This window comes from Schizophyllum commune (genome assembly GCF_000143185.2).
Source record: "Schizophyllum commune H4-8 unplaced genomic scaffold SCHCOscaffold_11, whole genome shotgun sequence".
Taxonomy (NCBI): Eukaryota; Fungi; Basidiomycota; class Agaricomycetes; order Agaricales; family Schizophyllaceae; genus Schizophyllum; species Schizophyllum commune.
Window position 1 is genome coordinate 1,074,692 of NW_026089548.1, and position 21,219 is coordinate 1,095,910.

The 21,219-nt window shown below is 58.0% G+C and overlaps 4 protein-coding genes across 4 annotated transcripts; 2 read left to right on the forward strand and 2 right to left on the reverse strand.

Annotated features, from left to right (window-relative positions):
• Positions 1–3,602: 3,602 nt before the first annotated feature.
• Positions 3,603–5,585, forward strand: SCHCODRAFT_01104156 (uncharacterized protein; the record flags this gene model as incomplete). The annotated part of the gene is made up of 1 exon (XM_003028049.2): positions 3,603–5,585. The coding sequence occupies one exon, from the start codon at positions 3,603–3,605 to the stop codon at positions 5,583–5,585; it is 1,983 nt and encodes a 660-aa protein (XP_003028095.1).
• A 472-nt stretch (positions 5,586–6,057) lies between these two features.
• Positions 6,058–6,312, reverse strand: SCHCODRAFT_02515569 (uncharacterized protein; the record flags this gene model as incomplete). The annotated part of the gene is made up of 1 exon (XM_050343330.1): positions 6,058–6,312. A coding segment is annotated over one exon (255 nt), but the record flags the coding sequence as incomplete, so codon positions are not given.
• Positions 6,313–9,324: 3,012 nt separating this feature from the next.
• On the reverse strand, positions 9,325–11,395 carry SCHCODRAFT_02713867 (uncharacterized protein; the record flags this gene model as incomplete). Its single annotated transcript, XM_003028337.2, has 11 exons — positions 9,325–9,359; positions 9,415–9,516; positions 9,565–9,787; positions 9,838–9,922; positions 9,997–10,151; positions 10,210–10,347; positions 10,426–10,433; positions 10,489–10,584; positions 10,633–10,764; positions 10,984–11,022; positions 11,071–11,395. 11 exons carry the CDS (start codon positions 11,393–11,395, stop codon positions 9,325–9,327), a joined length of 1,338 nt encoding a protein of 445 aa, XP_003028383.1.
• A 79-nt stretch (positions 11,396–11,474) lies between these two features.
• SCHCODRAFT_02514866 (uncharacterized protein) lies at positions 11,475–12,119 on the forward strand (the record flags this gene model as incomplete). Its single annotated transcript, XM_050343318.1, has 1 exon — positions 11,475–12,119. The coding sequence occupies one exon, from the start codon at positions 11,475–11,477 to the stop codon at positions 12,117–12,119; it is 645 nt and encodes a 214-aa protein (XP_050198217.1).
• Positions 12,120–21,219: the final 9,100 nt, after the last annotated feature.

A 21,219-nucleotide genomic window follows, 5' to 3' on the forward strand; every position in this document is an offset into this window, starting at 1 on the left:
TCGAGAGCCTGCGCAACATGGTCCGTCATGGTCAGCTCGGGGAGGTTGACACGCTCACCGGCATTCCGTCCTTCTGCGAGCCCTGCGTCATGGGCAAGATGAAGAAGCTCCCCTTCAAGCGGAGCACCACGCCCGCCTCGCGCCCACTCCAGTTCGTCTCCTGTGACGTTGGTGGCCCCGTCGACCCCGCTGCCATTGGCGGCTACCTCTACTGGATCGTCATCGTCTGCCACTACTCCTCGGGCGTCTACACGCTCTTCACAAAGAAGAAGTCAGAGGTCTACAAGAAGCTTCATCAGTGGTGCATCGACATGGAGCATCAGCACCGCGACTCTATCGAGCAGTGGGAGTGGCTCCCCGGCTGGGTTGAGTTCACCCGCACAGATGGCGGTGGCGAGTTCTGCTCGAACAAGATGGAGGCTGAGTTCCGCCGACGCGGTATCATCCACGAGACGACGGCGCCCTACACGCCTGAGCAGAACGGCATAGCGGAGCGCATGAACCAGACGCTGGTCACCCGGGCAATCGCTAACCTCTGCGCGGCCAAGCTTCCCCGGAAGTACTGGATGTACGCGATGGAGTACGCCACCGACATGATCAACCTGTCGCCTGCCAGCCGCCAGAAGGGAGAACTGCCCATCAACCGCATGCGCAAGGTCAAGCGTCCTATTGACGTCCACGCCCTGCACCCATTCGGTTGCCCCGCCTACCCACTCATCCCAAAGAAGAAGCGGAAGGGCAAGTTCGCCGACCGCGCCCGCCGGTGCATCCTCATAGGCTACGCTTGGTCTGAGGGTACAAAGGCGTACAAGCTCCTCGAGATCGCCACTCGGAAGGTCATCATCTCCCGGCACGTCAAGTTCGACGACGCCTCCCCCTCTCCTGACGAGATGCGCACGGGCGAAGACGATGTGTCTGCCGAGCAGTGGGAGGACTTTGGCAAGTACTTCCGCCTGCCGCCCAAGGACACTCCTGCTCCAGATGCGGGCAGTGACAGTGAGGACGATGACAACGACGATGTGCCGGCCCAGCCACCTGCAGCCGGGTCAGTGGGAGCACCTCGTCCACCCACGCCAGAGCCAGTGGGAGATAATCGTCCGCCCTCACCTGACTCAGATGAGCCACCGCCTCCTCCGCGTCCACCGAAGACGCGCATACCGCGCCAGTCTCTGCCACCGGCCACGCCACCGCCGGCTCCTGCCCCCGCCGCTGGCCCATCACGCCGCCCTGGCCTTTGCAAGCCAGAAGAGCGAACAGCGAACCAGCACAAGGACCAGGGCTACATTAATGCCCGGGAGCGGCAGGAAAACCACCGGAAGGTGTCCGCTCAGCAGCGGAAGCAGCGGGAAGCGAACATCCGCGCGCGCGAGCAGCAACTCGAGGACAATCGCCGACGTCGAGAGCAGCCGCCTCAGGCGGAAGCTCCTCCTCCACCTCCGGCACCAGCTCCCGTACCAGAACCTGCACCAGCGCCTACCCAGGGGGGTGGGGATCCCCCGGGTCAACCCAACAAAGAGGGCGAGTCAGTGAACTTTGCTTTTCTCAATGACGAACTCTTCGCGGGTGCAGCATCTGGTGGTCGGTCGAGCAGTGGTGCGCGGAAGATTCCCACCACTTGGAAGCAAGCCATGGCGAGCCCAGAGCGCGACAAGTGGTTGGACACGCAGTCGGAGGAGTTGAACAGCTTCAAGCTGAACGACGTCTACGAGGAGGTACCCATCCCGGAGGGCGTCAAGCCGATTACCTCTAAGCATGTCTTCTCTTTGAAGGAGGATGCTCAAGGGAACATCGAGCGGTACAAGGTGCGCATTGTGGCGCGTGGCTTCACTCAGCAGGAAGGAGTCGACTACCAGGACACCTTTGCACCCGTCGCAAGCCTGGAGTCCATCCGCATCATCCTCGCCCTCGCCGCCCGCCTTGGTCTTTACACTGACCAGATGGACGTGAACACCGCCTACCTCAATGGTGAGCTGCTACAGACGCTCTACATGCTTCCCCCGACTGGCGTAGACATCCGGGAGGGCTACTGCTGGCGACTCAAGAAGTCGGTCTATGGCCTTAAACAGGCCGGTCGCGCGTGGAACCAGACGCTCCACAACAAGCTCGACAAGCTCGGGTTTGTGCGCCTCAACTCGGAGACTTGCCTCTACGTCTTCCGGGATGGTAAGCAGGTCTGCTTCCTCGTTGTCTACGTCGACGACCTCCTCCTCGCCGCTACCTCGCGTCCTTTCATGGACAGCATCAAGAAGAAGCTCACTGCCTCCTTCAAGATGCGCGACTTGGGTCCCGCCAAGTACCTCCTGGGCATCGAGATCATCCGGCACCCGGGCAAGCGCACAATCTCCCTCTCCCAGAGGAAGTACATCGACACTGTGCTTGAGCGGTATGGCATGTCAGACTGCACGGGAGTCAGCACCCCCATGTCCACAAGCACTCGCATCTCCGCTGATGACCCGAACAACAACGAGGTGCGCACTCATATGGCCTTGGTCCCCGGGGGTCCCATCGTCTCCTACCAGAGCGTAGTGGGCTCGCTCATGTACGGGATGATGGGCACCCGACCGGATACCGCCTATGTGGTGGGGGTTCTTGGCCGCTATAGCGCCGCCCCCAAGGCTTGCCATTGGGAACTGGCCAAGCGCGTCCTCCGCTACCTCAAGAAGACGCGCGACTGGTGTCTGGTCTACGACGGCGCTGACGCCGGCATGGACCTTGACTTCCACAGCTACACTGATGCTGACTGGGGCGGATGCAATGACACGTCCAAGTCCACCTCCGGCTTTGTGTTCATCTCAAGCCGGGGCGCCATAGGTTGGTCTAGCAAACGGCAGTCCATGGTCTCTCTCTCGTCTACCGAGTCAGAGTACATTGGTCTAGCTAATGCCGGCCAGCACTTGGCATGGCTCCGCTCGTTCTTCGATGAGTTGGGACTGTAGAGACCTGGACCTCTCAGGTCAGGCTACTCTCGAGTCACCTCGCTCGGGGACTTATCTTCATTATCTGCCTCATGTATTGTTGATTAGATTAGATACGATCATGGTCCAAAAAGGCCCATTACATATGAATATTATCATCTTTCCTACTTCCATCCTCTTTTTGCCAGCCGTCGGCTCGGTCACAAGTCCCTCGTAGGCTCTCTAGCCTCGGGCCGCGGATACTCCCCGCGTCGCACGCTACGCGCGCTCCCGCACATCCTTGAGCGACTGGATTTACCGTCGCCTACGGAACGTGCCACGGACACGTGTTTGACGCGTGTTTTGTCGCTCCCGCGCCTCTACAAGGCCACTCCGTCGCCAGCAGGCGACCACTCCGTGTCGGCTCCCGCTCGACTGGTGAGCGACCCCCGTGGAGCTAACGAGCCTCCACAAAGTGGACGTTAAGGGGTCCCAGTCGAGCTGCAGCCCACGCTTTGCCTGCTGCTCTGATATTGAGACGAGAAACCTTTGACTGGCTAGAACCGTCTGGGTGGAGTGTGAGGATTGCCAGGATCGCCGGCTTTGACCTCCGCTCCTTCTCGTCCCGGTATTGGGAGCTGACTCGCGCCTTAACCACTCTGCAATTGTGTGCTTCTGGCTATGTCTGGGACCACCCGCAGAAGCTTTATGCGTGCGGCTGACCGTGCCTACTACGGTGTGTATACTCCAACCTGTCCTATTCAACCCGACTCGTTGCGTAACCGTGTGCACGGGGTTGCCACTTGGACCTCGAGGCCGGACAAAGATGGTTGTATCTCGTATGAGAGCGGATTGGGGAGGCGGAAGGTTAGTGCGATAGAATTTGCGCGTTACCTGGAAGTCCTCGCAATGGAGATGCAGCCAGTTCTGGATACGTTGGTAAGGGCGACAGTTGCAGACAATGAGCCAGCCCCGAAAGCGTGGCAGTTCCAGTTCGAGATGGCGAAGCATGCTCACTCCCTCAGAGAGGCAAGAAGTTATTCCGACCTCTCGTTTGCCCACGTCGTGGCTTCCCAGCAGTGCGCCAAAGCCGTACACTTCTACCGAAAGTACCGCAAACAGGCGGAAGATCTCCTGCACGTCACCCCTCAGCTGGAACCCGCTCAACAAATGACCAGTCCACCAACCTCTGTCGCACCTTCGGCGGGACACCGCACATCGCGTGTTGCTCACGAGCACCCTCCAGTTGCACCTAGCCCTTCAATTAGAGCTAGCACATCATCCAAACCTCTGCTAGGATTGCCAGCAGGTGGTGAGGAGGTAGGGCTTGGATCGCCAGCCCATACACCTCCACGCAAGGATGAGCCGAGCCGAGCTGGAAATGGGTCGAGCAGCACGAATACCACAGTGGGTCTTGCTACGATGCAGCGATGCCCCTCTCAGCATACACGGCGGTCCGGGAAGGCAGACGAAGCGACACGACGAGAGTCGCCCGTTCAGGTCACGCCCTCCGAGACTGCTTTGCCAAATAGGAAAATCTCGCACGATGGGCATACCTTAGACTCGAGGGAGGATGAATATTCGAGTAGGGTGTGCCATTCGACGCAGCCTCGCACGAGCCAGGAGAGTCAAGGGGAGGGGGAAGTACAATCGCCGCTGAGACCAGCGCGACCTCGCCCGTTGTGGTGCCCCAACTCCCCACCTCATCTCGCACACCTGCCGAATTCGCTCGTCTCGTCACCCAGCATGGCCACCGCCGCATCCATGAGCGAGCTTATTGAGGCCGCGCTATCGGAAGCCCAGCCAGGTCCCATACCTCCGGCAAATTCGAACAAGCTGGCTATCAGGGAGAGCGACATCAGCGCGCGAGAAGGAAGCAGGGCACGACGTGCACCTTGGTCAGAGACGCTCTGGGCCGCACGGTCGCCGCGACAGAGTCTCTCGTCGTGTCCCGCACCCGCGCTCGGGCTCATGGTAGCTGCGCGAGAGTCGTCTCGAATGACCGTGGTGTCGTCGGCAAAAGCTGAGGAGCGGCCGAAGAGCGGGGGGCTTGGGCCTTCGCGGATGGGGGACATGAACGCGAACACAGGGAAATGCCCTCTGAACGTACCTCCGCCACCACATGTACTCCTGCCGTCATCCCACGCCATTGCGTCGCAGGACAAGTCGGACGCTCCCGCTCGCTCGCTCACCACGCGGTTGGTGCTCGCGCGCGAGTTGGTGAGCCCTGAGCTCGACGTCAACGCACGAGAAGGGAGCAGCACGCAATGCGCACCTCTGGACGAGTTGCGGGAGGTAGACGTCTCGCGCGCGCAAGCGTGGCGCATCTTGCCAGTCGCACGGTCTCGGACGAGTCTCGCGCCACCGACAAATCTGAAGGAACTGTCAGGTTCAAATAGCGTTAGCGGGCAACGGGAGAGTGGCGCGCGATGCGCACCTTGGTCGGACACCTGTGGCCGTAAGCCATTTGCAAAAGAGCCCGGCAATTGTCTGCCAGCCTTTTGCAAAAGATGCGAGGCTGTTGTCGGCACTGCCACACGCCCCGGCCAGGTCGCCGGGATCCCGCCGGCTCCTGCCCAATGCGGTGGGCAGCTCCCCGGGCTCGCCGGTCGGGGTTGCCCGCCGCACGCGATGCGCGTCGCGCACTCTGCCCCGCAGTCGGGATTGATGCGCGCGCGCGACGGCTCTTGATGCGCCGCCTGCGCGCGCTGCGGTGGCTGTGCTGTCAGCGCGTCAACGTCGCGACGCGCGTCTGTGACACCGCCACCTTCGTCTATGCTCGTCCGCACTTGTGATACATATAAAGTAGATCATATATGTACCAAAAGTACATTGTATGTAGAAGACGCGCAGGAATACGCAGAGGGACGAGAAAAAATGAATAGAAGAGCCAGCGAAAATTTTCGCTGGCGCGGTACACGTCGAGCACCCCGCGCTGGAGGTAGCGGGCAGACGCGTACCTTGCTTGGACAGGGGAGTGAGGAAGAGGGTGCTTGCAGGCAGACTGTGTCAGCCTGCGAGCCTCTCGCGCTTGTAGAGTGGTTGCTAGGGTGGGAGTGTGGGATCGGGACCTTGGGGCCCGCCTTGCCGAGCGAGCGCTTGTTGCTGTCCTTTGTGAGACATTGGTCACGGGGGCGGTAGTGGTGATGATGAAGCGGGGCGTTCAAAGCGCTATCGGCGGTGGGAGAATGGCGGCACATGTGTGACAGGTCGCGCTGTCACGCGATGGCGCGTCTGCCGATGCGCGTCTGCCTGGACAGCTGTACGCGCCCGAGCCAATGCTCGGCATCCCAGCACCTTGTCCAGGCCGCGAGGGCCTGGTAACGTCAATTTGCGCGCCCCGCGCCGAGCCCAGCACCGCGAATTCGCCGGTGCAGTGGGTACTCAAACGGGCCGTGCTGAGCACGGGGCGCGCATCTCAACGAGGGGAGGGGGGTTCGAGAGGGCGGGGAGGGTTCAGGAAGAGCGCGTTGAGCGCGCTCTGGGTGCTCAGATTTGACCGCCCACGACACTAGATGTACGGTGGGGGGCATGCCAAAAGATGGCCGAAAAAAGAGACATTTCAAAGAAAGTCAGCAAATTTTTGATATCCATAGCGTAGCAGCGCACCTAAGCGCCCTCTACGCGCGATTTATCGCGCCTAATCCTATAGTCGCGCGCGTTGGCGCGTGCCGCTTGGCGTGGCGCGTCGAACTTGTGGTGGGTGAGCACAATCAACGCGGTCCGGGGCGCGCGATAGAGTGAGAGACATATAATATAATGGAAGGGGTGAGGAGGAGATCAGGGAAGGGCGAGGGACGCGGGGCGACGACTGGAAGGGCAGGGTAATGGTGGTGGAAGACAACGAACGCGCAACCGAGTGCATCGGGAGGCCGGGCCGCACATTCGGTCCGATATCCGAGCATCGGCGTCGTCGACGTCGATGGCCTCGGAGACAAGCCGAGGGACACCTGGCAGTGCAGTAAAGGTAGATTAGCGGAGTATACATGCATATTGACTGATATACCCATTTTGGAGGGGTACTGCTTGGTACAGCCCTCAGAACTTCAACTTCAAGATTAATGGGCTTTGAAGCAGAATCAATCAATTCTTCCTCAGTGCTCCCATCAGCCACCCTTTGGCGCGCTCACAGCTCAATTCCCCGCGGATTCCTATCAAACAAAGTGCATTCTGTAGGGGCAAGTGCGCTCTATCTTGGCATGTACAATTTGGAATATTCTTTGCCCTAGATAGTACACAGCAGCAGAGATAGTATGAGAATTTGGTCAAATCTAGCATGTTTTCAGTATTACTCAATGTTTTATGCACAGATCATAATCAAAACTTCTGCTGAATATTCTTTACATGCCCCCCTTCCTTCCTGTGCACTTTTTTGCTAAGCGAACGCTTTTCCGCACGCTCCCGCCGCCGATTTCGACGCCGAGGACCGCTCTCGGACGTCCGGACCGGCATCCGCGGGGTCCCGAGACACGAAATCGTGGACCCGAATATCAAGACATCCGCCACCCGCCGTCCCCGCGCGCTCGAGCCGGCCTTTCCCTCTCATTCGCTTCTCTTCTTCTTGTTGATACACTCATGGACACCTCCCCCACACTCTATCCACACTCCATCCACCCTCTTCGGCATTATCTTCGTGCTCATCATCACCCCAACTGGTTTACCATTGGACACAACACGGGTGGCGCCCTCGCGTTGCGCCGTGGCAAGGATTCCAGTGCGCCCCCTTTCCCTTCCAAAATACCATCATCTCTCACTTATATATTCAGCTGCAATAGCGCGATCACGGCGTCGACATTGAGCTCAGAGGGCCGTGATCGGACACCGCCCCTTGCTTCCCGCCACCACCACCACCACCACCGCCACCCCGGCTGCCATCCCACCGCCTCGCGTCGTTTTCTGAAGCGATGGCAACCCTCCTCTACCTCCTCACGCCCACGTACGACACGTCTAAGGGCGTCTTCCCCATCTCGCCGGCTCAACACCCCTCCCGGTCACCCACCTAACGGCAACGACGAGCCCTCCGACTTGCGGCGTCACTATCCCCTTCCCCACCCCACGCCACCCTACTCTACGTCGTTCATGGCCCGGCAGAGCACGCTGCCTCGCGCGCCCAGCATGTCGCGCCCCTTCCCCCACCCCCTCCCCGATCGTGTTGACTACGCAGCAGCAGCCAGCCAGTTCTCTGGCTGGCTGCTACTTGTCTTACACGCATCTACCTCTCTCCACTACTCCCGCGCATGCCCGCAGGTACCCTTTCCCTTACCGCACGTCCAGCCACACCTCCGAAAATTTTCGGTGGTGCTTTCTTTATATTTTCTTCCAATTTATGACCCCTCGCCTACATGTTGCATCTCAACATGTTCTCCTATATACTGAATATATATATATATCCACTATCTACGCGCTCGCGAGAGGCAGCAGCAGTGGCGGCGGCGACGCGTGTCGCGATGCGGCGTTGACGGCACAGCCACAGCAGCGCGCGCAGGCGGCGCATCAAGAGCCGTCGCGCGCGCGCATCAATCCCGACTGCGGGGCAGAGTGCGCGACGCGCATCGCGTGCGGCGGGCAACCCTGACCGGCGAGCCCGGGGAGCTGCCTACCGCATTGGGCAGGAGCCGGCGGGATCCCGGCGACCTGGCCGGGGCGTGTGGCAGTGCCGACAACAGCCTCGCATCTTTTGCAAAAGGCTGGCAGACAATTGCCGGGCTCTTTTGCAAATGTCTTACGGCCACAGCTGGGTCGGAGAAGCGCTCAGTCAGGCAGTCACAGGAGCGACATCTCTCTTCGCACGCTTCCGCGCTCGCGACCGGGCTAGTCGAGATCGCGCGACGTCCCGCGCGACTGGCGAGTTCGAACGCGCAGGCTAGCACTGAAGATGACCTCAGCACACGAGAGGCGAACGACGCGCCACACGTACCTCGGCCAAAGGCACTTCGGACCGCGCATTTTCAGCAGCAGCTCTCCTTGCGCAGTCCCGCGACGGTCGGGCCCCTCAAGACCGTGCGGATGAGAGCTCGGATGCGTTGGGCGACTTGGTACAAGCAAGCATGCGCTGCAGATGACCTCACCACGCAGGAGGGGAGCAGAGCGCTTCACTCACCTGGGAATGAGCTGCTACAAGCAAGCAACTTGCGCTCGCAACGGCGGCACCGTTACTTCGGCAGCCCCACGCCTGTAGCTGGGCCTATCGAGGCCGCGCAACCGGGAGCTCGGAGGCGTCCTGCACCCCGGGTAAATGCGAGCGAGCTGGCAAGCGCGGAATGTGATGTCAGTGCAGAAGATGGAAACAGCGCGCAAAGCGCACCTCGCCCGAAGGTGCTCTTGATTTCACGCTCGCGGCGGCGTTTTCTTGCCACATGCGGTCCCGCGCTCGCATCCGTACTAGTCAACAAGGACGGCGCCAATCTCTTACCTTGGGCGATAGGGAGTCTTAGCACGAGCGGAGCAGAGCTCGCACGCCGCATACTGGAGGAAGAGGCGATCAGAGCGTTTTCGGAAGCGATAGATAAGGGGCACGTACCTTCATCGCCACGGTCCCATTGTCCCGAGTCGCGCGACATGGCAACGGCGCGGACTTGCACGCGTCTCGCGCGATTGGTGAGCTCAAGTGAGGCGGCAAGCCCTGAGATCGGCGTCAGAGCGCGAGGAGAAATCAGCATGCAACACATACCTTGGCCAACGACACGTGCGGAATTCATCGCGGGCGCGCGTTTCCAGCGGCGCTGTCCCCCTTCGAGCGGCTCTACACCCGCGCTCAAGCTCGTTGAGCGCGCGGAGGAGCATCGTCTGGCAGCCCCGATAATATGCGTGAAGGCTGGGTGGCGACCGGAGAGCACGGACCTCGGAGGTTCGCGGATGGGGGGCGCAAGAGCGGAAAACTCGAGACGGCCGTGCTGTATGACAATTAGGACCTCGACTCAAGCAATATTCGCGCGACGCGTACCTCGTCCGCCATTCTCCTTGCCATCGCCATCCTCAGCATGGCGCGACGCGCAAGCCGCATGGACTCGGACACGTCTCGGACCGTCCTCGAGTTCAGACCAGCGAGCAAGTGCAGAACTCAACGTTAGCGCGCGAAAAGAGCGCGACGCGCACCACGTACCTTCTGACAAGTCGCTGCAGAGGGGCGTCTCGCGCGCGCAAAAGCGAATCGGCCTCCACGTTCACGCCGGCGGCAATGAGTCCACGGTAGGGCTTATCGAGACCGCGCAACCGCAAGCTCGGGGGTGTCCCACACTCTGGGAAAACGCGCGCGGGCTAGTGAACACGGAAAGAGACGTTAGCGCGCAAGGGGGAAGCGGCTCGCAACGCGCACCTCGCTCGAAGATGTTCTTGGCTGCACACTTGCCCAGGCAATGTCTCGCCACGCACGGTCCCGCGCTCGCGCCCAAACTAGTTGACCAGGTGCAGGTACAGGGGGGTCGTCAGGCGATGCCGATACCGCATCCGGAGACTGGGGGGCGACGAGACAACACCAATCTTTTTTTTCGGGCGGGAGGGCGTCCTAGCACGAGCGAGGCAAAGCCCGCACGCCACGTACTGCAGGAAAATGCGATTATCACGTCCGCTCAAGCAAAATTCTCACAAAGCGCACCTTTTCCGCTACGATTATCCTCGCCGCTGCTGCTCCCGGTGTCGCTCAACATCCCAGCTGCGCGAATTCCAACGCGTTCCGCACGATCTGCAAGTGCTGAGATCGACGTCAGCACGCGAGAAGAAGACCAAGCGCGACACGCACCTAGGCCGAAGACACTCGGAGCAACGCAATCGCAGCAGCGGCATCTCTCCTCGCATGGTCCTGCACCCACAGTTGTGCTGGTCGAAATCGGGCGAGCGGGAGCTCGGGTGGATGCGGCGCCTTCGGCAAGGACTGGGGGGCGGTCAAAAAGAGCGGAACATCGATCTGGCTGGTTGGGGGACGAAGACACGCGGGAAGCGGGACGTGCGCGTCACGGACTGGATGGACCAGCTATCAATGAGCATTCGCACGCGATGAGTCCACGAAACACACCTTCTACGTCACGATCTCCCTCGCCACAGTCCCCCACCCCGCCATCGCGCGATAGGCCAGCTGCACGCGCTCACTCACGAACTGCGCGACTCGCGTTGGCGCTCAAGGCGACGAGTACTAGGCGGTTTGTTAGCACGCGAGACGAAAGCAGCGCGCAGTACGCACCCGGGAATGAGTCGCTGCCAAGGACCATCTCGCGCACGCGAGGGCGACACATCCGCGCCGGCGGTACTGCCTCAGCGATCGGATTGATCAAGACCGTGCATTTGGACGCGCGGGTGGCCAAAGCGCAATTGGCGACGGCTGGGGGGCGACACGAGAGCGCGGTGCTACAGTTCCCGCAGAGGGGGAACACCACCATCGGCAAGATGGCAGGCGGGAAGAGCTGGGTTGGTCGAATCGGCAGCGAGCAGAGTCTTCCCAGCCAGCTCTCGACTTTACCCGCACCCAAGCCCTCCCCAGGACAGGCAGTAGGAGGTTGGGAGCGCATGTCACATAAGAGAACGGGGGGCGATTATCAGGGCAGGATGGCGCGCGACGCGATGGGGGAAGGAACAAGGCATCGGGAAATGGCCGGATTCCCGGGCCGGTACGCCAGCGCCGCGCAGACAATTGGCGCGCAAATAGCCAGTTTCCTTCGCGTCCTTCAACCAAGCACCGGAGCCGCCTACAGCGCTCGTCTCCCACCCACCCACCCTTGGCACTCCGGCTTTTTCTTGCACTCCATTCTTCGGGTTCTCATTGTGGTCTTGATCCCTTGCTTTTCTCGACTACTCGCGCTGCTTCATGTCTTCAAGCCTGTAAGGTCATCAACATCTTCAGCGGCTTTACATTCGCAGCACCCTCGCGTGACACTCCCGCAAGCGCACTGCAAATGGGGGGGCTCCCCTGGGGGGAGTAGATCCGGGAGGCAGCGGCGAGGAGGACACGACGAGGCGCGATGCCTCCGCACTTTACCCCCTCTCAGCCACTATAGAGGTCAGGTACGGGTGATGCATCCCCTCGGGGCCGGAGCGGAGCGATGGCCAGTGCGATGCATAGCAAGCACTCAGAGGTCAGAGGCAGTACTGAGGAGGAACAACAAGGACACGGTACATCCCCTCCTGGACCGGAGCGGAGTGACGGTCAGAGCGAGCCTTGGCGAGCACTCGGGAGATGATAACCTCCGTGGATGTCAAGACAGCAGGACACATCCCCTCGGGGCCGGAGCATAGCGAGGGCCGCGTGCTGTGCAACAGGCGCACCGAGGACGGAGGTGAAGATGCTGGCTGGCACGCAGAAGCTGGGGCTCGAGCCAGAGGAGTATAGGCAGCTTGCCACCTCACGAGGCTGGAGACAAGGAGCAGCGTGCTCCCAAGCGTGCCCAGCACATCTTTCAGTCATGGTGTGTACGGGTCCTTCTTTTTCAATTCTGTCCATTCTTTTTTCTTCCATTTTTCCCACAAATGCCTTTATGACCCTTCATGACCTACGATTTTGTATCTTTTCATGACTTCATGGCAGAACGAGGCACCTCGAGAGTGGGGGGCTCTGTGGAGACCTGGACCTCTCAGGTCAGGCTACTCTCGAGTCACCTCGCTCGGGGACTTATCTTCATTATCTGCCTCATGTATTGTTGATTAGATTAGATACGATCATGGTCCAAAAAGGCCCATTACATATGAATATTATCATCTTTCCTACTTCCATCCTCTTTTTGCCAGCCGTCGGCTCGGTCACAAGTCCCTCGTAGGCTCTCTAGCCTCGGGCCGCGGATACTCCCCGCGTCGCGCGCTACGCGCGCTCCCGCACATCCTTGAGCGACTGGATTTACCGTCGCCTACGGAACGTGCCACGGACACGTGTTTGACGCGTGTTTCGTCGCTCCCGCGCCTCTACAAGGCCGCTCCGTCGCCAGCAGGCGACCACTCCGTGTCGGCTCCCGCTCGACTGGTGAGCGACCCCCGTGGAGCTAACGAGCCTCCACAGGGACGTCCGCAGGCCGGTGCCACCGAGCTCAGGTGCGACAACCGTGCGGCCATCATCCTCAGCCAGGACGCCCAGTTCCGCGCCTGGACCAAGCACATCCAGCGGAAGTATCACTACATCCGCGATGGGCTGGTTGCCACCGGCGAGTGCGTCGTCCTCTGGTACCCCACGGACGAGATGGTTGCGGACATTTTCACCAAGGCACTGCCCCATGACAAGCATCTCAAGTTCTGCCAGGGGATGGGGTTACGGCCAGGCTCGAGTGGGAGTGTCAGAAGTGGTGGTTAGGTGGCGAGCCTGCCTCCACCGCGTGAAGGAGTTGCCTTATTGGTGAATCAGGCCTGATTCACCAATTAGGAAGGTGCTTACTTGGGAAGTATGTTCCCACGGTCGATCCCGTACTATACTGTACATACACGTTCCTTTCTCTTCCCTCAGTCGCTATTCCCATAGCAGGAAGACTGAGGGTGAGCTCTACTTTACTTGTACTTTACTGTATACTAACGTTACCTTAGTCTTGCGCTTCCTGTGCATATTTAGGTATGAATTCAGTCGCTATTCCCATAGCAGGAAGACTGAGGTCTTGCGCTTCCTGCGCATATTTAGCTCGTGAAAGTGGAATTTGGGGTTTGGCAATCGCCACACATGCACGTGATCAGCACTTGTATACCGCATTTTTGTAGTTTTACCTTATCCATTTATCCTCGTACCACCATGTAGGACAACCAGAATACATTCTTATTCTGTGGAACTCGTTGGTGACTACAACTACAGCAATATGATATTCTGCATGCACGGACTTAACGTAACTATCTAGGTAGAAGAATCCACTGAGCATAGTCCGGATCCTGGGGAGGATGAGCCGTATGCGAGGCAGGGAGATCAGCGGGCAGCAGCCTTGGCGTGTAGCATGGGGCTACGGTGGCCACTGACTGACCTCTGAAGGATAGATGGAGACAGCGGGCAGCGGCCTCAGTGCGTAGTGCAGGGCCACTATAGTCACTAACTGACCTCCAGAAGAGGGAGGTGATCAGCGTGCGACAACCTGGGCAGCATGGTGTGGGGCTGCGGTAGCCACTAACGAACCGTCCCGCAATAGTGGGTGTGTGAGGGTGGCGGAGATGGGCTGGAGTAGTCTGTCATGGCTGAGTAATTGTATGAACCCTTGCCAGCGGATTACCTATAGCAAAGGGCGGTCAGGCGACTAAGTGTTTGCCTGCGAACAAATCTGCAGTTTAGGCAGGAGACTTAGAATGAGCCCTTGCTAGCTACGGGGCAGTGGCGAGGGTGTAGGCTCATCCCTCCTTGCCCCTCCTCTGCCACTCTCCCTCTTGTTGGACATTCGGCCTGTCACATGTTATGACTCACACATCACATGACGGACACATGGACACACATGGACACACGCGACGACATCATATGTTTATTGTTTACTTGTCCATTGCTTTATCACATGCTACTTACCGTCCTGTACATATATAAGGAGGGCCTCTCTGCCCCCAGAATAACAGGTCATTACCTACCTCTGCGCTTGCCTCATACCAAGCTCCTTACCACCAGGTAAGCAGTATAGGCGCGCTTCCCAGCATGCTCAACAGGTTATGAGCCCCGGTGAGCTGTGTTCAGCGCCCCAGTGGCAGCGGCACAATGAGTAGCGCCTCAGTGGCTGCAACTCATGTCATCTGCGCCCTTGCTGGCTGCGATGACGAGCAGCGCCTTGCTCGCTTGCCTGTTCGCTACTAGCTGCTCCAAGCGCTGGCGAAACCATGCCGGATCGCGCTGATCGCTGCTGATCTTTCATGATCGCTGCTGATCGCGCTTGATCAAGGTGCCCATCTCTAGCGGAGATGCTGGCCCTTCAGGGCGCATCGCTCTTTCGCTCATCGGCGCAGTCCTTACCGACATGCTGCCTCTATGATGACATGCGAAACGATGCTGACGATCTTTCCAGATCACAATGTCTAACACCCTCACCTCCACCGTGCCCGTCTTCAGCGGCAAGGACTTCAAGTCCTTTGCCAAGAAGATGAAGGCCTACCTCCAGTTCCAGGGCATTGACAATGTCCTGACTGAGGAGAAGCCGAGTCCAATCACTACCACTAAGGAAGTGAAGGGCAACGAGGAGGAGCTCAAGCAGTTCGATAGTGACGATCGCAAAGCGCGTGGTGCTATCATCATGCGCGTTGACGAGCGTCTCATCGACAATGTCCCTGACGAGGACATGGTGACTGCTAAGAAGCTCTGGGAGTACCTGAATAAGACGTATGGCTCAGCGCAGCTGGCCGACATCTTCGGGTACCTGCAGACCGCTCTGAACGCCAAGTTCGACGAGCGTCAGCACCCAGATCCGCAGCTGAATGTCATCCTTCAGCAGTTCACGCGTCTGAAGAACGAGAATGTTGCCATTCCCGAGTTCTTGCAGGCCATGATCTTGCTTGCGATCGCGCGGGTCAAGCCCGTGACGACGAATCTCCTTCAGTCTCACTCAAAGACTACGCTCAAGGTCTCTACTGTTCGCGATGCGCTTCTAGCGCACTACTCGCAACAGGGGATGAGCACGAGTGCCACTGCTCAGAAGTTCAACACCAAGCGCAAGCGCGATGATCCGAAGTACTCTAATCAGCAACAGGGCGGAAGCTCTGCGCCCAAGCAGGGCGACAACGCTGAGAAGAAGAAGAAGAAGAATCGCGGCAATCGCGCTGGTAAGAACTCTGGCAAGGGCAAGGGCGGCAACGCTCACGCTCATGGCGTCTCGGAGATGGCTGGGATGATCAGTTCGCTGCACGCTCCCGCTCCTCTCACACCGTCGGTGCCTGCCACCAAGACGTCCCACGTCGCGCTCATCACGAAGGATGGTACCTCTGTCCGCACCGTGACTGAGAAGCCCCCCGTCAAGAACGAGGAGGCTGTCGCTGACAACAAACACTCCAAGAGCGCCCGAGCCGTCTTCGACTTTGGGAAGGAGTTGGACATCACGGTGACGCCCCAGGTGTTCCGTCGCCTCGACAAGATCGTCAACGACCGCGGCATCCCCCGCGTCAACGACGAGGACGAGGAGATGGGTTCCCCCACTCCCAAGGCTTCTGGCTCAAATCTTCAGCTCGAAGATCTCGCTCCTCCGGCGAAGCGTGCCAAGATCGACTCGATCCCCGACGTCGAGATGGCCTCCGCACAGCAGAACGACGAAAGTCAGCTGTTTGACGGAGAGAGTCGCCTCTTCTTCGGATCGTCTGGTGGCGATACCATCGATCTCGACTGGAGCGCCAGTCCCTTCAACTCCGCCGATGATCTCCTCCAGGCACAGGGCGAGGGGATCTCTGACGAAGCCCTGATGAAGTCGATCGCGGACAGCGTCAACAGCTTCATGCTGGAGTCCGTCGACGCGGCGACTGCCAAGACTGCCGAAAGGCAAGTACCCTTCTCTTCTGGATCACTGCGCAAATCTCACAGTGCCACACCTCAGCGCGTAATTACTGTCGCAGCAGGGACCGTACTACATTCGTTGATGACTGGATCTCATGAATTTTGTACGAATAAATTTTGTGTGCACTCCAATATTGCTGCGTGTCCGAGATGTAAGGGGAAATCCGCTGAGAATTTCGGCGACTTCCCACCTTTGTGGATGGCCGATTCTGGCGCCTCATTGCATGTGACTGCGGATGAGAGTGATCTTGCTGAGTACGAACCTATTGAGGATTCTGAACCCCTGCAGACAGCATCGGCTAGCGCGTCTTTACGCGTGGTTGGTCGCGGGACAGCATTTGTGGATCACTACGTCACACGGCATAGAGAAAGGAAAGTAATGACTTCCCAAATTTATCCGGTCTATCATGTACCTGGATTACACGGTCGTCTTCTTTCCTTGGGCACTCTATTGAAACAGAGTGGATTGCAAATGCGCGGAAACGCTGCTTGCATCAGCTTGCATCGAAGGAACTCTCCTCTTTCGATCATGGAGTTTACACCGCTCCACCCATTATCCACGATTTACTGGTTATGGTGCAGACCCTCTGTCACCAAAACGTTGCAGAATGTCAGCCTCATCTATAAGGTGGACTACGACACGATGCACCGGCGATTTGCGCACCTGTCGAAAGACGTTCTACGTCAGGCGCGCAACCACACCAAGGGCTTTCCCCAAGACCTTGAGTTTCCTGCCGACCCTCGTCCGTGCAGAGGATGCGCTGAAGGAAAGATGCACGCTCGCTCTTTTCCATCTTCGGAGCATCGCGCGACGAAACCGTTTGAGTTAATCCACTCGGATCTCAAACAATTCCCGACGATATCTTATCACAAGTATCGTTACTTCATGAGCTTCTTTGACGAAGCACTCTCCTATGGCTGGACAGTATGCCTCAAGCAGAAGTCCGATGCCAAACAGGCCATGCGCAATTTTATTGCTATGGTCAAAAACCAGTTCGAGACCACGATTAAAAAGTGGCACATCGACAATGGGGGAGAGTTTCAGGGAATGGGGATGGAGGAATTTCTCGAGGAAAATGGGATCCTTGTGGAGAAAGGTGCACCCTATGCTCATCAGCAGAACGGTCGTGCCGAACGCTTCAACCGGACGATTATGGACAAGGCCGAGTCTATGCGTTTTACCGCATGCCTGCCTAATTCGTTCTGGGAGTTCGCGATTTTACACGCGACTCGGGTCTACAACTGGACGCCTATCCGGCGTTTGAAGTGGAAGACTCCGCACGAAGCTCTCTACAAGGACAAACCGGATATTTCTCATCTCCGGGTCTTTGGTTGTGGCGCATACGTCTTTATCCCCGAGGAGAAACGCCAGAATAAGTTATCGCCCAAAGCGGAGCTGATGACGTACCTGGGCATGTCCGATGGGGTAAAAGGCTTTTTGTTTATGCGCGCAAACGGTGCTCTCTTCGTTGGCACTCAGGCCACGTTTGATGAAGCACTGTTCCCCCGCTGTCCTGACAGCACTCGTCGTCAACACGTACCAGTTGGGGAAGATTTCCCACTTCGTGATGATGATCCAGCGGATCCACAAGATCCACCACAGGAATCAGGAGACATGCCAGGCGACGATGATGAGGAATTCCCACCTCCGCGTCCCGCTGCTCCGGCTCCACCTTTCCCTCCTCAAAGAGGACCTGATGACGATGATGACGATCAGAATCGTCAGGACCCGCCGCTTGATCGCCGGGATCAGACTCCAGAGGCAGCTCCGCCCGCTCCTAAGCGTGGCAAAGGGCGTAAGAAAGCAGGACCACCTCCTGAACCTACTCGGAAGTCTACGAGACAGCGGACCCAGGTTTCTAGTCCTGATAACATCTATGGAGATCGCGCTCCAGCGGAGATTGAACGCGATGTCTCGAGCGAGTTGAAATGGAGAAAGATGGTTGGCGATGACGAACCGCGTAGCTCGCGCTCGAAAGCCACCTCTGATGCTGAGAAAAGGGTTCCCGGCCCTAGCTCGCAGCCATCTTCGCGCGCAGACGCTCGAGAGCATCTGGATGAGGACGAAGCCCGCATGGCAAAGCTATGCCGGGAAGGGGGAGTAGAGCTCATCACTGAGTTGCTTTCCAAAGCGGTTCCGGTTGATGATGACGCTCTTCCTGACACGTCCAAGATACGCGACTGGACGTTCAAAGACATCTTGAAGTTGCCATCTGCGCAACAGAAGGAATGGATGAATGCTTGCCGCGAGGAGTTAGAGGCACTCCGTCAGCGCAAAGTCTATTCCCTTGTGGATCGTCCGAAAGGACGAAAGGTCATCAAATGCCGCTGGGTCTTTGATCAGAAATCTGATGGCCGCAAACGCGCCCGCCTCGTCGCCAAGGGTTTCAGTCAAGTCAAGGGAATCGACTATGACGAAATCTTCTCGCCTGTCGTCAGGTATGAGACGTTCCGCCTAGTCATGGCGCTTGCAGCGCTTGAAGGCTGGCACTGGTCAGGTCTCGACGTCTCCAAGGCTTTCCTCTATGGGGACCTGGACGAAGAGGTCTACATGGAACAACCCGAAGGCTTCGCGGTGAAGGGCCAAGAGCGCAAAGTCATGCGCTTGCACAAGGCGATCTACGGACTCAAACAAGCTGCCTTAGCATGGTGGAAGGCGCTTACCAAGTCCACGAAAGCCATGGGCTGGGTCCGACTCACATCGGATGCCGGCGTGTTCTTCTACCAGGACTCTAACGGCAAACTCGCTGTTATTGTAGTCTACGTAGATGATGCTCTGTTCTTCTCCAAGGACAAGAAGCTCATTGCCTTTCTCAAGGCTGAGTTCAACAAGCGATGGGAATGCCGTAATTCTGAAGTCACTTCGGAGTTCTTGCGCATACGCATCCGACGAGAAGGATCTAAGATCAAGATTGATCAGATCCCGTATCTCGATAAGGTGCTGAAGCGCTTCGGGATGGAGAACTGTAAGTTCGCCCCAACCCCTCTACCAGCCGGCTATGTGCCTGAGCTCAACGAGGATGAGGTTGATCCCGAACTCCGCAAGACCTTTCAGTCGGTCATTGGTTCGCTTCTCTTCATCATGTTGGGCACTCGCTCCGACATTGCCTTCGCGGTGACCAAGTTGTCACAGTTTGCCGCAAATCCCTCGAGAGACCACTTGAATAAAGCGCTGTATATCTGCCGCTATCTTGCTGGGACTCGGGATTATGCACTCGTCTACGACGGTGCTTCCAATGGCGGATTGACCGCGTACACTGATTCGGATTGGGCATCTGATCCGATCAAGAGGCGATCCACCACCGGCTACTTCATGAAGCTGGCAAACGGGATCATCTGCTGGCAGTCACGATTGCAGCGCACAGTTGCAGCCTCGTCGACCGAAGCGGAATACATGGCGCTCTCTGATTGTAGTCGCCAGGTGATGTGGCTCAAGAGTATCCTTATGGAACTCAAGCGCAAAATCATCGTTCCCGTTCCTATCCACGGTGACAACCAGGGATCTCTCTTCACGGGCTCCAACGCCTACCGAGACCGCCGGATGAAACACATCGACATCCGTTACCACTACATCCGCGAGCTGGTCGAGGAGAAGGAGATTGAGCTGTACTTCATTGACGGCAACAACAACCCTGCGGACATGTTCACCAAGAACCTTGGGCGTGTCAAGTTCGAGAAGTTCAGATCTCAACTGGGACTTGAGTTTAACTCGTCCTAATTGGCCGATGAAGACATCCGCTTGCGTACGCTACGCCGCGATACTTAGCGAGGGGGAGTGTTGGACAATCGGCCTGTCACATGTTATGACTCACGCATCACATGACGGACACATGGACACACATGGACACACGCGACGACATCATATGTTTATTGTTTACATGTCCATTGCTTTATCACATGCTACTTACCGTCCTGTACATATATAAGGAGGGCCTCTCTGCCCCCAGAATAACAGGTCATTACCTACCTCTGCGCTTGCCTCATACCAAGCTCCTTACCACCAGGTAAGCAGTATAGGCGCGCTTCCCAGCATGCTCAACAGTAGTCTGCATATTGTGCCGCGAAGTTCAACCGGTCAGGTGATCTACCGGTACCGACATCGGACTTTGCCGCACTCTTTCTGAAGCTTTCTGCGCTTACGGGCTGTGGAAGTCCTTTGTAGGCCTTCTCATGTTTGTTTGTAATGGGGACGCTACGTATACGGACATGGACAGCTATGGGTCCACATCACGTGGACCCGATCGTACTATATATTCGGACACGCGGACTTTTGAGAGTAGTTCTTACCATCCTGTTTCTTGTATTTCGAGTCAATCGCTAGCACGCGGTTCGGTTCATCTGCGAGAACTAAGGACACAAGGACTCAAGAGAGCAACGCTCTCTTACACATTTTTGAACCTTCTTGCTACTAGCTTTACTCGAACTTTATCGACTTCTCCATCCCCAAAAGGGACATCGACACCGACATCGCCATCGACGCAGATCACCGAGATCTGCATTCTATTGGTACGTAAAAGCCTAAACCGACTACTCTCACGCGTATCTACACAATCTACGTGCGATGGCGGACAACGGCACCGGAAGGTACCCGCTACGGTCTCGGATTAACACCACCGCGGCCACAACGGGCAACCAAAACCCTGCCCGGGGAAGGGGAGCAGGAGTACGCACGGCAGTGACGGCTGATGCGAACAACGGCGTGGGGGCGCGTGGGAGCGTGGAAGGGACACGAGGACAGCGACGTGGACAGGCCGACTCGATCGACTCGTTAACGCCGCCACCGTCTTCCAACCACCATCAGCCATCCCAGCTGATGCTGTAAGGTAGATTTAAATCTACCCCGACAATTTACGTATTGTCGATTGAAATCTTTCGCGACGTCAACGCGGCCCGATTCCCGAGCCCGGGCAGCCCGACGCAGGC